The sequence below is a fragment of the Capricornis sumatraensis genome, chromosome 6, assembly GCF_032405125.1.
Source record: "Capricornis sumatraensis isolate serow.1 chromosome 6, serow.2, whole genome shotgun sequence".
In the NCBI taxonomy this organism is placed as follows: Eukaryota; Metazoa; Chordata; class Mammalia; order Artiodactyla; family Bovidae; genus Capricornis; species Capricornis sumatraensis.
The window spans coordinates 78,736,650-78,753,380 of NC_091074.1; the positions used below are offsets into that span (position 1 = coordinate 78,736,650).

At 39.0% G+C, this 16,731-nt stretch overlaps 1 protein-coding gene across 2 annotated transcripts in view; it reads left to right on the forward strand.

The window, feature by feature from the left end:
• Positions 1-426: 426 nt before the first annotated feature.
• PIWIL2 (piwi like RNA-mediated gene silencing 2) overlaps positions 427-16,731 on the forward strand; it is a 63,189-nt gene continuing 46,884 nt past the window's right edge. For both annotated transcript variants that reach the window (XM_068974173.1, XM_068974174.1), the window contains exons 1-9: positions 427-618; positions 2,328-2,415; positions 2,561-2,699; positions 3,198-3,392; positions 4,028-4,138; positions 6,208-6,325; positions 6,777-6,901; positions 7,755-7,835; positions 8,117-8,230. In XM_068974173.1, coding sequence (XP_068830274.1) covers positions 427-618; positions 2,328-2,415; positions 2,561-2,699; positions 3,198-3,392; positions 4,028-4,138; positions 6,208-6,325; positions 6,777-6,901; positions 7,755-7,835; positions 8,117-8,230 — 1,163 coding nt within the window. The remainder of the gene's footprint in view (positions 619-2,327; positions 2,416-2,560; positions 2,700-3,197; positions 3,393-4,027; positions 4,139-6,207; positions 6,326-6,776; positions 6,902-7,754; positions 7,836-8,116; positions 8,231-16,731) is intronic.

The following is a 16,731-nucleotide window of genomic DNA, read 5'->3' on the forward strand; positions in this document are numbered from 1 at the left end:
ATAAATATTTATTGACAGAAAATTTTTGTGATATGTTAACTATATACTTACTTATAAAGCAAAATCATGCTCATACATAAAAAATACTTTCTTCCCCAACTGGTAGTTAACTTGCAGGACTGAGTTCTCAAAGAAGCTTTTTGGGTAGAAAATATGAGTAAAATTAGGGAGGGTTTGACCTTTAAGAGACTGCTGATTGAGAGTATTTAGAACATTCTGGGCTAAATAGAAACTTTTGGATATAATGTATTGTGAATATAATATAGGAGTATCATTGGTGTGATCCAAAGTAGCTTTTTTTTCTTTTAATGCTTTGTGAGTCTGTTGTGAAGGAAAAGGAAACCCTTTGGGAATCATTTAAACTATAAAATTATGGCAGGTAATTAACAAGGACAGATTGACACTCATGTCCTCTGCAGCCTTACAATGGATCCTGTCCGACCACGCTTCAGGGGCCTGTCTCCCATGCACCCATCTCAGTCTGTGCGGATGCCAGGCTCTTGGCCACAAGCTCCAAAACCTTTGGACACAGCTCTGAGCAGGGCAGGACCTACAGGCAGGGGCCATGTGTTTGGAAAGCAAAAGGAGCCGAGTCCACAGAGTGGGCCAGTGCAAAAGGTAAGACCATATCTGTATACATAGTAGCAGCATGCAGCTTATCACTAGAGTAAATAATGGGTTTCAAGGTACATAGGAAACTGGGAAGCCGTATATGAAAGCAGGGGTTGTTTTTATTTCCCCCTTTAACAAGTAGTTTCATCTTCTAGGAATATATTTCAAGTTCTTGAATTGTAGGTCTAGAAAAAGTGCCTAATAATGAATGTTAGATGGACTTGGGTAAATGGCTTAGTTTTCTGGCTTCTAAAAGTATAAATATGTACATACATACATGAATGGTTTAGAGATACAGCCTTTAGTGTTTAGATTTTCACGACTCTGTGGTATTAGCAGCCACTGTTGCCGCTAAGGTCATAATTGTTAAGAATAGTTCCTTTCAGAAGGCTCTGTGCCCAAATTTTAAAGAAAAAAATGATCTGCGGCTATTGTTACTGCTGTGTATATACTTACATGGATGTGCATTCTTAATCTCCTGATTATATAGTAATTGTTAAAATGGTTTTTGTCTGTAATTAACAAATTTCAAAGAATAGAGAGTTAGATATAGGAAGAACCTAATAATGCAGTTTGACCATGTTAAGTAGTGTTGGCCGTGTTAGATATAACGTTCTATAAAAAGAAACACTGATGACAGTAATCCTGTGTTTTCACTCAGATGGATTGCTTGAGTCTATATGTGGCAACTCTGATTGGTGTAACAGTAGTAAACTTCCAAGACTGCCACAGGAAAACAGTAACAAGTGTTGTTGAGGATTGTTTAAAAAAAAAAAAAAACCCAAGACTTCTGATACCCTTAAATGACATGTTTTTGGGGAAAATTTATTAGCTGATATGCTTGTGCCCTCTTACATTAGGTGTACAGGAAATGAACTAGAAAAGTAGTTCTGTTGCATTTGGAATACTTATATTAAATCATGTACTATCAGTTCAGTTCAGTCGCTCAGTCCTGTCCAGCTCTTTGTGACCCTGTGGACTGCAGCACACCAGGCTTCTCTGTCCATCACGAACTGCTGGAGCTTACTCAAACTCTGTCCATCGAGTCGGTGATGCCATCCAACCATCTCTTCCTCTGTCATCCCCTTCTCCTCCTGGCTTCAGTCTTTCTCAGTGTCAGGGTCTTTTCTAATGAGTCAGTTCTTCACACTGGTTGGCCAAAGTATGCTGCTGCTGCTGCTGCTAAGTCTCTTCAGTCATGTCTGACTCTGTGCGACCCCATAGACGGCAGGCTCCCCGTCCCTGGGATTCTCCAGGCAAGAACACTGGAGTGGGTTGCCGTTTCCTTCTCCAATGCATGAAAGTGTAAAGTGAAAGTGAAGTTGCTCAGTCGTGTCTGACTCTTAGTGACCACATGGACTGCAGCCTACCAGGCTCCTCCGCTCATGGGATTTTCCAGGCAAGAGTACTGGAGTGGGTTGCCATTGCCCTCTCTGAGTATGAACTATATTTATGCTTAAAAACCTAATCTGAACTATGTTTATAAATCATGAACTATATTTATGTTTAAAAGCCAAAGATGACATAGTTATAAGTATTCTTCAAACCATAAGGATTTAAACTATTTTTATGAGGTATTTTTATCCTTTATTCTTGACATTTATAGAATTTAAGTGGATAATTTTTATTATTTACCAAGGTTTGAAGAAAATCAACAATATTTCTGGCCTTTTAAACTGTATCTTATAATAACATTATTCTTTGACTTTCTGTAGGAGTCTGTGGGTTTAGTCTCAATGTTCCGAGGGCTGGGCCTTGAAACAGCATCCCACACCCCTCTGAAACGGGAGATGCCTCCTTTAGGTATGTGGAAAACTAACTTGAGAAAATGTGATGTTGTGTATCATTGCTTTGTTCTTAAATTAACACAGTTTATCTTCAAAAAAAATACTGTATTTTACAAAATGTTCAGCTCACAGTTACAGCTGGGATCTGACTTTTCCTTTAGGTAGAGGCATTTTAGGTCTAGGCTTACCTACCAGTATGGCATGCAAGGTCAAAGAAGAACCCCATCCCACTTTTCTGGATCCTTCATTGTTGGCAGCTGGGGATAGCAAGATGGCAGAGGCCTCCGTTGGTTGGAATAGGTGGGTAAAGTTGCCTCCTTGGGTAGCTATCAAATTTAAATGAAATATCTCCAAGTCCAAAGAGAAACTCTAAAGTGGGTTATATTGTCTCACAAGGAAACAGTGCATGGTTTCATGATAAGAGTGGGCATTTTCCAAAAGTAGTCAGTAACTACTGACCCAGTCAGTCTTCGGACAAGGTAAAAGCAGTTTTCCACAGCACAGTTCACCACCCCGTTTGCCCTCTTAAGAAGTCATACTGATGGTGCTGATTCTTTATCCCAGGTGGGTCAGACTTCCACCTCAATTTTTGCTATGGAAGTTGGCCCTCAGAGTCCATTTAATAGTAATTGATGAGTGAGTCTTGTTGGCATATTGGATTCAGAGAGAATCCCAATACTTGGGTCCCTTTTGCTGACACCTCCAGGGAAAGAATGAGATTTGAGCACTCATTTAGTTGGGAGCATAGATAGAAGCATGATTAAGAAAGTCCTGATTTGTCTCTTTTCAATGATTCAGGATGCTCAGAAGAGGGAATTTGGATGCATCTTTGTCACCAGTGGGAAGAGCAGCTGGTGGTTTAGGCAGAGGAATATACAAGGCTCCTGGTGCTCTCAGCCTGCCTTATCAGGATCCTGCCCAGCTCTCACCTCTGCCCCAGGCCCCACTATACTCCCTTAATACCCCTCCACTTGGGACTGCAGAGCGCAAGAAGTAAGTTGGGAGTGCTGCCTTCCTGCTTGGGGATGATGTGGTGGAGGCCTTCTCATAGGATTGCACATTCTGTTCTCTCATAGGATTGCACACTGTTCTCTCATAGGATTGCACACCCTCTCCTGTTGTGTCTAAAGTCCTCCCTTGTGGTAGGCACCACAGGGTTGTTTGTTTTGTTTTTTGCCAGTGGGGAGAATGACAGAAAGTGGACAATCCCTGATGAGGTGAAATGGGGTTAGTCCTGATAATATATATCAGTCAACTCATGACTTTGCATTTCCTTCCCAGTTCATACATAGATAATCCCTTGTCATGTTGTACATAAGGAAATTATCTGGGAAATACATTGCAGCTGTTCATTTTTCTCTATAGAACTAATTCTTATGTTCTTAGTTAGCTGGCCTAGTTATTCCAGGACAAATAGGGTGACCTTGCTGCTCTAATTAGAAATTGCAAGAATTCTCCTTCTTTCTTTCAAAGCTTCTTTTGTATGTCTTGAGGACCTGTGTACCTATAAAATACTACTTCCCCCAATCTATCTGTCCTTCTTTCTTTGCTGCTTTGTATTTTTGTGGCATGGACTGTTCGTCTTTGGTATCTGTGGGTGCTTTTATTTTTTTATTTTTATTTTCTAGAGAGCTTTTTGTGAAGCAAGGATCAAAGGGAACACCTCAATCTTTGGGATTGAACCTTATCAAAATACAGTGTCATAATGAAGCAGTTTATCAATATCATGTGACTTTCAGGTATTCAAAGCTTCCCCCCACCCTGTATTGTTTACTTCTTAGAGAACAGTAAAGAAATAATGCAATAGGAATAACTGAATTGTTTTTCTGTATAATTCTTGATGCATTTACCCCCCCATACAGAACTTCAAATACTCAAATCCTTGCAGTAAGTTTGACATTAACTTTTCTGTGTGTCTGTTTAGCTGTATTACCAATCCAGATTTTAACTTAATAGGTGCAATTTTACGCATGAGGTTAGAAGTGGATTTTCTTTGAAGTTCATGAAACTTAGGTTCAGGGCCTTTTACTTGCATGGTACTCAGTCGTATTGGACTCTTTGCGACTCTATGGACTGTAGGACTGTAGCCCTCCAGGCTTCTCTGTCCATGGGATTTACCCGGCAAGAATACTGGTATGGTTGCCACGCTCTCCTCCAGGGGATCTTCCCAACCAACGATCGAACTTCTGTCTCTCAGGTCTCCTGCATTGGCAGGCATATTCTTTACCAGAGGCCCTACCTGGGAAGCCCCTTTACTTGCATAGACCCCTTCATAACCTTTGAACTTATCTTGTATTTGTATTCCTTTTCCTTAATGTTATTAGGGAAAAAAATAGATTAAAAGAACAAAGGGGAGCGTGGGCCATGAGAAATAGCCAGTGAATTAGCCACTGATTTTAAAAGTTTGTAAGATGATTGAGAAATGAAATGCTAATTAGAGAGGGTAGCTGGATTGCTTTAAATATTTCTGTGAGGTAAGAAACCAGAGCTGAGCATGTATGACGAGAGAAGGAGCCAAGAAACTGGATGAAATTGAACTCACAGGAGGAGAAGATAGTAAGAATGGGCCTGTTCTGGCACGTAAGGAACAGAGATGGGTGTTAATGTGAGGAAAGTGGGCTGACAGCTGTTCCTGAAACAGGAACTGGTGTGTGACTCCTCATGGATCTGTGCGTTGACCAGGCTGTGGAGACAACGTGGATTCTATACATTTTGAGATTGTAGTTGTGGACCTTTGAAGATACAATGTGTGCCAGGCCTTTGAGAGAATACCGAGAGGATGCACTACAGTGACTGGTCATCCTGTGGATTCCTTGACATGATAGGGCTCTAAAAAGACTAACTCAAAAGTTGTCTGGGGCATAACGGCTTGTGTATATTAATATATGATTTTTTTTGAAGAAGTGTTTTGAAATGTGATGTTAGCATGTGAGTGCTTAGTTTTGGCAATGACTGTACTGGATTACCACCTGAACTTTTTGTAGTTTTTGTCTTTCTTCACATACTTGAACACGTTTGACCCTTTTTAGCCTTCGATTTGTTTACATTTCGAAGTTGTAGGATAAGGTTGTGCATTACTATAATCTAATGGGAAAATCATTGTACAAAATAGCTGTTGGAATTTTTCAAAACTAAGATTTATGCCAATGAATTGATAAAAAGTTGAAATTGTTGAGTGAAAAATGGTTAGACTAAAATACTGTTTTTTAAAAATATATTTTTTAAAAAGTGTGTATTTCTACAGATGTTGGATCAGGGATTAGCAGACTATGGCAAGACTGCTGGGAAATCTGACCCACTGCCTATTTCTGTAATAAAGACAGCTAGAACATAGCCTTGCTTATTGGTTTACTTCACGTGGTCTATAAGGCTTTCGTGCTATGTTAGCAGAGATGAGTAGTTACAGAAGAAACCATATGGCCTGTAAAACCTTTCTGTAGAAGTTGTTTGGCCCTCTGGTCTATACTCTCAAAGAATGTACCCTGACATGCTAAGGCAGTTATGTTTGAGTGAGGATTGTCTTTATTTTAAGTGGGTTTTGGGTCAGAGTTCTTTCTTTTTTTGGTGGGAATTTTTATTTTTTTATTTATTTAATTAATTTATTTATTTTACGTTACAATATTGTATTGGTTTTGCCAAACATTGACTTGAATCCGCCGTGTGTTCCCCATCCTTTTAATGAGATATATTTGAATTATTTAGTATGACCACTAGATGGAGCAGTAGTCACAAGTGACTCTTTCTCTAACAAACCTACTGCCCTACTGTAAAGTCATACTGAAGTAAAATCCTCTTTATTATTTTCTAGCCCTGACGTGGAGTGCAGAAGCATGAGGTTTGGCATGTTGAAGGACCATCAAGCTGTCACCGGAAATGTCACTGCTTTTGATGGATCCATTCTCTATCTACCTGTTAGACTACAGCAAGTGAGAACAAATAGGAAATGCATTTTGGGACGAAGCCAGAGTGGTGGGAAATCATAGTGTCCCTGAACATTTGAGTTGTACTTTCCTATTGTGAGAGTGAGGGCTGACTTCTCTACAATCAAGAAACTGCAAACTGAGAAACTTTTTATATATGAGTTCTTTCTAGTTCCTTTCTTTAAGAGGAGTGGTTGGAAGCCTTTGACCTCAGTGACAAAGAATACTATAAGATTTCAAAATCATGAGGCTCTATTGCTAGTTCTCCATTGGGTGTCTCTTACCAAATCCTGTTGTAAATCCTGCTTGTCTTGCTGTGATTTGTCTAGTGTGGACAGCAAAGTAACAGAAAAAAATAAAACATGATTAAGATATGTTAGTGTTCTAGAACGCAAGTTGGATTAGATTAGGGCTTGGTAATGGCATTTCTTTTTACATACATGTGTTTATTTGTTAGGTTCTTGAGTTAAAGAGTCAAAGGAAAACTGACAGTGCTGAGATCACCATTAAGATTCAGTTGACAAAGATCCTGGAGCCCTGTTCTGATTTGTGCATTCCCTTCTACAATGTTGTATTCCGTCGGTGAGAAATGGCTGAAGTCTTATTTTCTTTAACCTCAGTCTTTGTAACAGAGCTCTTCGGGAGCCTTGGATGGTATTAAAACTACAGTGTATATATAGAGAGTTTGGAAATATTTAATAAATAAATGCATGACATTAAAGGCTAACTTATCTTGGGTGATTGGACAGATTTGGGTATATGAAAGTAGGTCTGAGGTGGTTGGCTAGAGGGAGATGGGTTCCTTTGATTCATTCAGGAACTTTAAAAGCAAATGTTGATGGTGTATATTTAATGATGTTACATTCAGCACGGTGATGGGTCTACATGAAGAGGTAGTATGTAAACATTTTTGCTAGAATTTCTCTCGGTCCTTTGAAGGTTTGGATATAGACAGCTCATAATTTTTTATTTTTACTCTTCTGAAAACTCTCAAATTTTCATGAAACTGTTATTCCCAAACCACTTCTTTTATAAAACACAAAACCTGATTTCTACTTAGTAAGCTGAACTGCTAGGAACAAACATAACTTCCTGTGCCAGACTGATATTCACAAATTTAGAAATGGACTCTCTTGTACTATTTTTAGTTAATAGGGTAAAGTAATGTAAATTGAGTTTGGGAAGTCAACTTGATTTTTGGTTACCTAGTTAGGAGAAAAAGCTGCAGTCATTTGCATATACAATGAGATAAATGCTTTGGTAATTTTTATTTTCCTTTTGTTAAGAGTGTTCTGTATATAAATGCTATATTGTGTAAAAAGCATCAGCCTTTCTCCCCTTTTAGGCTTCCAAAGGAAAATGTAGCTAAGAGCACTTGAACTTATTTATTTTTAAATCTTCTACTAGAAAACTCATTCTTTGCTCTTTATTTCAGGGTAATGAAACTTTTAGATATGAAGCTTGTGGGAAGAAACTTCTATGACCCTACAAGTGCTATGGTACTGCAGCAGCACAGGTTGGTGGTGGTTTCTTCTTCCTTCAAAATGTTTTGAACGTTCTACAAAGAAAATTTTCATTGCAATCACTGTATCAGTTTTTTATGATAGCAGGTACAATTTGTGAGTTAATTAAGTGTTTTATTAAGTTCATAGTGATGCTGACTTCATTTGTTTCCTATTGCTTTCTCATTGTTATTGGGGAGGGGCAGTATCTGCCCAAAGTATTGCCTCAAATAAGGGCATGGAAATATCTGTGGTTCTTTTAGCATCCCGGGGTAAAGGCCGTCTGTGTCTTCAGATTGCAGATCTGGCCGGGCTATGCAGCTAGCATCCGGAGGACAGATGGAGGTCTTTTCCTGCTAGCGGATGTCTCCCATAAGGTCATTCGGAATGATTCTGTGCTGGACATCATGTGAGTGGATGGATGGGGGGAGTCTGCCTTTAACAAGTTAACAGTTTTCTGAGAAGTTCAGTAGTAGCTGCTAATAAATACACATTTAGCCAATTGTTCTTTTTGGGTTTTAAATTGTAGAACAGATTAAAGATATTGAATGGATGTGCTCTTTCCTTGAGTCCTACCAAGATAGAAATCTGAATAGAGACCTGCTGTGCTTAGACTGAGGAGGAATGTATCTGAGTCTCTGGTTGAGAAGACTTGGTATAATATACACACACCCTGAGTTTTTGTTTGAAAGTATTACTCTAGTAAATAGTTACTGTAGTAAATACAGATGTGTACAATTTATAATGGCTATATGAAATCTTATACATAAATCTGTGTGCATCTATAATTTTTTTTTAATTTGGGTACCTAGAAGTGGAATTACTTAATGGAAAGGCCAAACACTTTAGACTTGAACTATTTACTATAATATATTTAAATACATATTGATTGATTAGCCTCTAGAAAACTTACATTATTTTCTCACCAGCTATGTATAACTGCTAGGCTTATCAGACTCATGAATCTTTGCTTATTGGATAAATTCATTCATTCCATCAACATGGATTTATAGAGCTCCAGTTTGTGCCAGAGTTTTGGGACTTTGCAAAGTCCCAAACAAAACAGAGATCCCTCTTCTTATGGAGTTTGCATTGTAGTCAGGTGAGATAAATAGTAAATAAAAAGCATGATAAGTAAATTGTGTAGTGTACTAGAAATGATGCAAGCTGCAGAAGAAAAAATAGGTGGAACACAGGGTAGGAGAGATCAGGAGTCTATGGGATGAGGTACATTAGGATGGAGAGCTGTCATTTTAAATGGCATGTCAAGCTCAATTGAACCAACATTTGGAACAGGTGAGGGAGTTAACCAGGTGAACATACAGGCTAAGGGCATTCTTGTTAGAGGGACAGCTGAGGTACAGACTTAAGTTAGAAGTATGCCTGGCTCTTCAAGAAGCACCAGAGAAACCAGGTTGGCTAGAACCGAGCGAGTGAGGTGAGAACAGTGGGAAGATGGAGTAGATGGAGGGACTGAGGATGTAGAGCTTGGTAAGTCTGTTGTGATTTTCGCTTTTACTGTGGGCGAAACATAAGGCTTATAGCCAGGAGTGGCACGGTATGACTTGAGTTGTGAAAGGATTCCTCTCCTTACTGCTTGGCGAATAGGCTTGGTGGGATGGAGTCAAAGTGGGGAACTAGCCAGAAAGCTCCTGTCCTAATCAGTGGGGAGGTGGGCGTGGCAGCGTGGTGGCAGCGAGCAGTGGTTGGCTCCTGGATAGGATCTGAAAGCGGCGCCCAGGCCATTTCCCAGCGGGATGTGGGCTGTGAGAGCAAGGGAGACAATGACTTGGATTTTCTTGAATGAATTTGTAATGGTTTATTCTGTCTCTTCTAGACTCTGTCTTCATGGTGGGGACTATGTTTCTTTTTCTCACATGGCAAACCCAGACTGAGTTTATTCCTAGACTGTAGTATTTAGGAATGTTTGTTAAATAAAAGTAGATGTCTTTGAATTCACTGTTTTTCTTTATGATTTCTGTCTTTGTTTCTCTGCTTAGAAAGGTCCAAAAAAGTGAAAGTGCTAGTTGCTAAGTCATGTCCGACTCTTTGTAACCGCCTAGGCTGTAGCCCACCAGGCTCTTCTGTCCATGGAATTCTCCAGGCAAGAATACTGGAGTGATTGCTATTTCCTTCTCCAGGGGATCTTCCTGACCCAGGGATGGAACCCAGGTCTACTACTTGCTCTATTTTTATTTCCAATGTTTTAAACCTTCTGGAACTTATCTTGGTATGATGTTAGGATTATCACAATTGTTTTGGTACTGTTACACGATATACTGAAAAACATTTTGTATTTTAAGTATTTCTATTGATGAATCAACTATCAGTGTTACTTTTTTTTAAGGTATTTTTTTTTTATCTTTAGTTTTTAGCAGTTTTGCTATGGAGGTATACCTCATTTATTGTGCAATACATTACAGTGTTCTACAAAATGAAAGTTTTGTGGCAATCCTTCATCAAAAAAGTATGGGCACCATGATTATATTTGTTATGATGATCTTTAGTGTTACTGTTACAGAAAGAGTACAACTTGCTGAAGGCTCAGATGATGGTTAGCATTTTTTAGCAATAGTCTTTTTTAATTAATATGTGTCACATTTTTAGACATAATGCTGTTGCATACTTAATGGACTGTACTATAGTATAAACTCGACTTTATTATGCACTGTGCTGTGCTCACTCAGTCATGTCTAACTCGCTGCTACCCCTTGACTGGAGCCTGCCAGGCTCCTCTCCGTGGGATTTCTCAGGCAAGAATACTGGAATGGGTTGCCATTCGCTTCTCCAGGGGACCTTCCCTACCAGGGATTGAGCCTTCATATCCTGCATTGGCAGGCGGGTTCTTTACCACAGAGCTACCTGGGAAGCCCTTTATATGCATTGAGCTGTGCTGTGCTTAGTTGCTCATTCGTGTCCGACTCTTTGCAACCCCATGGACTATCGCCTCCAGGCTCCTCTGTCCATGGGGATTCTCCAGGCAAGAATACTGGAGCAGGTTGCCATTTCTTCCTCCAGGGAATCTTCCCAACCCAGGGATCGAACCCAGGTTTCCCACATTGCAAGTGGCTTCTTTACTGCCTGAGCCACCAGGGAAACCTTATATGCACTAGGCAGCCAAAATTTTGTGTGACTTGCTTTATTGTAGCCATCTGGAACTTAATCGCAGTGTCTCCAAGGAATACCTGTAATGTGTCTAGATGTGGTTTCCCAGTATTTCTACTGCTTAGCCCTCACCTGGAGTGTGGGCTGGATTTATTGACCTCCTCCTTTTTTTTTTGCAATGCTGGATCTTGGTTGTGGTGTGTGAGCTCTTCATTGCATTGCCTGGGCGCTCTCTAGTTGTGCAGGAGTGTCTCTGGTTGCAGCGCAGGGGCTATTTGTTGTAGTGTGCGGGCTTCTCTTCTTGTGGCTTGCAGACTTAGCTTCTCGACATGTGGGATCTTAGTTCCCTGAACAGGGATCGAGCCTGTGTCCCGTGCACTGAAAAGTGGATTCTCTACCACTGGACCACCATGGAAGTCCCTGACTTATTTCTAATGAATGAAAAGTGGCAACAAACAGCCCAATCAAAAAAATGGGCAGAAGACCTAAATAGACATTTCTCCAAAGAAGGCATACAGATGGCCAACAGATACAAGAAAAGATGCTCATAATCACTAATCATTAGAGAAATGCAATCAGAACTACAATGAAATATCACCTCACTCTGGTCAGAGTGTTCATCATCAAGAATTCTACAAATAATAAATGCTGGAAATGGTGTGGAGCAAAAGGCACCCTCCTGTACATTGTTGGTGGGATTTAGTGTAGCCACAATGGAGAGTATAGAGGTTCCTTAAAAAACTAAAAATAAAGCTATCATATGATCCAGCAATTCCATTCCTGGGCATACATCAAGAGAAAACTCTTTAATTTGAAATGACACACCTACTCCAATGTTCATATTAGCACTGTTGACAGTGGATGACACACGGAAACAACTTAGATATCCATTGACAGATAAATTGATAAAGATGATACAGTATATGTATGTATACAGTGGAGCATTCAGTTCAGTTCAGTCGCTCAGTCGTGTCCGACTCTTTGCGACCCCACGAATCGCAGCACGCCAGGCCTCCCTGTCCATCACCAACTCCCGGAGTTCACTCAGACTCACGTCCATCGAGTTAGTGATGCCATCCAGCCATCTCATCCTCTGTTGTCCCCTTCTCCTCCTGCCCCCAATCCCTCCCAGCATCAGAGTCTTTTCCAGTGAGTCAACTCTTGGCATGAGGTGGCCAAAGTACTGGAGTTTCAGCTTTAGCATCATTCCTTCCAAGGAAATCCCAGGGCTGATCTCCTTCAGAATGGACTGGTTGGATCTCCTTGCAGTCCAAGGGACTCTCAAGAGTCTTCTCCAACACCACAGTTCAAAAGCATCAATTCTTCTGGGCTCAGCTTTCTTCACAGTCCAACTCTCACATCCATACATGACCACAGGAAAAACCATAGCCTTGACTAGACGGACCTTAGTCGGCAAAGTAATGTCTCTGCTTTTGACTATGCTATCTAGGTTGGTCATTACTCATCCATAAAAAAGAATGAAATAATGCCACTTGCAATGACATGGATGGACCTTGAGATTATCATATTAAATGGAGTAAGTTAGAGAAAGACAAATACATGGTGTGACTTACACATGAAATATTAAAAAAAAAGTTACAAATGAACTTACTTACAAACCGGAAATAGATTCATAGACATAAAAAACAAACTTATGGTAACCAAAGGGGAAAAGGGGGAAGGATAAATTAGGAGTTTAAAATTAACATATACATAATGCTATTTACAAAATAAACAACAAAGATCTTCTGTATATCACAGGGAACTATATTCAATATCTTATAATAATTTGTAATAGAAAAGAACCTGAAAAAGAGTACATATATATGTATAATTGAATCACTTTGCTATACACCTGAAACTAACACAACATTGTAAACCAACTGTACTTCAATGAAAAGAGAATATGGCAGAAGGGATCAGATAGAATATCACTTTAAAAAAATTGAGATGTAGTTGTCATATAATGTGTTTTAATTTCAAGTGTACTGCATAATGATATATGTAAATATTGTGAAATGGTCACCACAGTAAGTCACTGAGTCTCGTTAGCATCCGTTACCAGACAGTTGCAAGTTTTTTTCTTGTGGTGAAAACTTTTTAAGATTTGAAAGCAGCTTTTAAATACACAGTGTACTATTATTAACTATAGTCACCATGTTGTATATTACATTCCTAGGACATATTTATTTTATAACTGGGAATTTGTATCTTTTGCCTGGCTTCACCCATTTCATCTATTTCCTGTCCCCTGCTTCTGGCAACCACCAGCCTGTTCTCTGTACGGATGATTGAAGGTTTGGTTCCTTCCTCCCTCCCTCCCTCCTTTCCTTCCATTTCATGCATACATGAAATCATATAATATTTGTATTTCTTTGTCTGATTTATTTGTCTTAGTGTCATACCCTCAAGGTCCATCCATGTTGTCCCAAATAGCAGGATTTCCTTCTTTATAGCTGAGTAATACTGCATTGTATGTTCACGTGTGTGTGTGTTTAAATAATATGGTTTCTTTTTCCATTCATCTGTTCGTGGACACTTAAGATGCTTCCACATCTTGGCTTTTGTAAATAATACTGCAGCAAACATGGGAATGCATGTATCTTTTTTGAGTTGGTGTTTTTATCTCCTTCAGATAAATACCCAGAAGTGGAATTGCTGAATCGTATGGTGATTCTATTTTTAGTTTTTTGAGGAACCTCCATACTGTTTTTCAGTGGCTGCACTAATTTACATTGCCTCCCAAGTGTATAAGGGTTCCCTTTTCACCACATCCTCACCGATACTTACTTCTCATATTTTTGATAATAGCCATTCTAACAGATGTGAAGTGATCTCATTGTGGTTTTGATTTGCATTTTCTTGATGAGTAATCGTGTGAGCACCTTTTCATGTACCTGTTGACCATTTGTATGCTTTCTTTGGAAAAATAGCTCCTCAAATCCTTTGCCCATTCTTTAATTATACTGTTTTCTTTTTTGTTGTTATTGAGTTGTATGAGTTTATTGCATGTTTTGGATATTAACCCCATATCAGGTATGTGACCTGCAAATATTCTCTTGCGTTCTATAAGTTGTCTTTTCATTTTGTTGATGGTTTCCTTTGCTGTGCAGAAGCTTTTTGGTTTGTTGTAGTCCCACTTGTTAATTTTGCCTTTGTTGCCTTTGCTTTTGGTGTCAGTGGATGTCACTTCTGAGGTAAAATATAAAAAGACTATGGCATCTGTCTTGAGTACTCTCTCTTGCTGTCTTGGGTCACTTACCCTGGGGAAACCAGCTGCCAGGTTGTGGAGCAGCCCAGTGAAGTGAACTCAGAATCAGAGCCTTCTTTGGTTGAGCTTTGAGATGTCTGTAGCCCTGGTTGACACCTTGCTTGCAGCCTTGTGAAATACCCTGAACCAGAGACACTCAACTAAGCCACACCCAAATTACTGACCCTTTGAAACCATGAGGTAATAAATACATGTGATCCTTTTTAACAGATTTATTAAGACATGATTCATACAACATTCAGTACCTATTTTAACTGTGGCTTAATAAGTCACATAGTTGTACATCCATCAGGACAATCAACTATAGAACATTTTCATGGCCTCAGAAAGAAATCCTGCACCTCTTAGCTGTCACTTCTCAATTCCTTCATCTTCCCCCAGACCTCGGCAACCACTAATATACTTTGTATATCTATAGATTGACCTATTCTGGACATTTTATATAAATAGGGTCATGTAATATATGTGCAGTAATTTTTGACTTGGCATGTTTTTAAGGTTCATCCATGATGTGATATGTATCGGTACTTCATTCCTTTGCAGTGGCTGAATAATATTCCATTGAATTGATATATATCTTATTTTGTTTTATACATTCGTTTAGAGACAGACATTAGAGTTTTCGCTAGAGAACTATTGCAGATAACACTGCTATGAACATTCAGGCACAAGTGTTTCCTGTGGACTTATGTTTTAATTTTTTTTCTGTAAATACCTGTGAGTGGAACTGCTGGACCATATGTTAATTTTATGTTTCACCATTTGAGGAACTACTAGACTATTTTTTAAGAGTGACTACCGTTTTACATTCTCATCAGCAGTGTGTGAGGGTTGTGATTTGTCCATATCCTCACCAACATGTATTATCTGTGTTTATGATTCTCATCATTCAAGTGGTTGGAAATGGTGTAGTTTTGATTTGCATTTCACTGATGATTAATGATATAGAAAATCTGTTGCTGTGCTTATTGGCCATATGTATATCTTCTTTGAAGAAATGTCTATTCAGATACTTTGCCTGCTTTTTAAATGGAATCATTTGTCTTTTTACTATTAAGTTGCAGGATTTCTTTATATATTCAAGGTGCAAGTCTATCAGATCCATGATTTGGAAATTTTTTCTTATTCTGTAGGTTTTCTTTACTTTCTTGAAGTACAAAAGTCTTTGAAGCACAAAAGTTTTCAATTTCATGAAGTCCAGTTTATCCGTTTTTCCTTTTGCTGCTTCTGTTCCTGTATCATGTAAAAATCCATTGCAAAAATCTGAGGTCATATAGATTTACCCCTCTGTTTTCTTCGAATAGTTTTATAGTTTTAGCTCTTACATTTAGGTTTTGAATAAAATTTTCAGTATGGTATGAGGTAGGTGTCCAACTTCATTCTTTTGCATGAAGATATCCAGTTATTTCAATACCATTTATTTAAAAAACTGATCTTTCCTCCATTGAATGTTCTTGGCATCCTTGTTTAAAATCAGTTCCACACATGGATTTATTTCTGGACTCTCAGTTCTGTACCATTGGTCTATGACTGTCTTTTTTTTTTTAGTGACTGTCTTTAATTCAGTGCCACACTGTCTTATTACTGTAACTTTGTGTTAAGTCTTGAAATTGGGAAATGTGAGTCTTTTAACCTTGTTCTTTTTTAAGATTTCTTGTGATAGTTCTGGATCTCCTGCACTTCATATAAATTTTAGAATCAGCTTGTCAAATTCTACCAGTATATCAACTGGGATTCTGATAGGGATATGTTGAATCAGATTGATTTGAAGAGTGTTACCATCTGAACAATATTGTCTTCTGATCTAGGAACACAAGAGCTTTTCCACTTAGTTAGATCTTTAATTTCTTTCAACAGTGTTTTGTAGTTTTCAGAGTGTAATCAGTTCAGTCGCTCAGTCATGTCCAACTCTTTGCAACCCCATGAACTTCAGCACTCCAGGCCTCCCTGTCCATCACCAACTCCCGGAGTTTACCCAAACTCATGTCCATTGAGTCGCTGATGCCATCCAACCATCTTATCCTCTGTCATCCCCTTCTCCTCCTGCCCTCAATCTTTCCCAACATCAGGGTCTTTTCAAATGAGTCAGCTCTTCGCATCAGGTGGCCAAAGTATTGGAGTTTCAGCTTTAGCATCAGTCCTTCCAATGAACACCCAGGACTAGTCTCCTTTAGGGTAGACTGGTTGGATCTCCTTGCAGTCCAAGGGATTCTCAAGAGTCTTCTCCAACACCACAGTTCAAAAGCATCAATTCTTCAGCACTCAGCTTTCTTTATTGTCCAACTCTCACATCCATACATGACCACTGGAAAAACCATAGCCTTGACTAGACAGACCTTTGTTGGCAAAGTAACGTCTCTGCTTTTTAATATGCTATCTAGGTTGGTCATAACTTTCCTTCCAAGGAGTGATCATCATCTAATTTCATGGCTGCAGTCACCATCTGCAGTGATTTTGAGTGTATTTTGCAGTGATTTTTGAGTGTAAGTATTTTGAGTAATTTTGCAGTGATTCAGAGTGTAAGTTTCACGTTT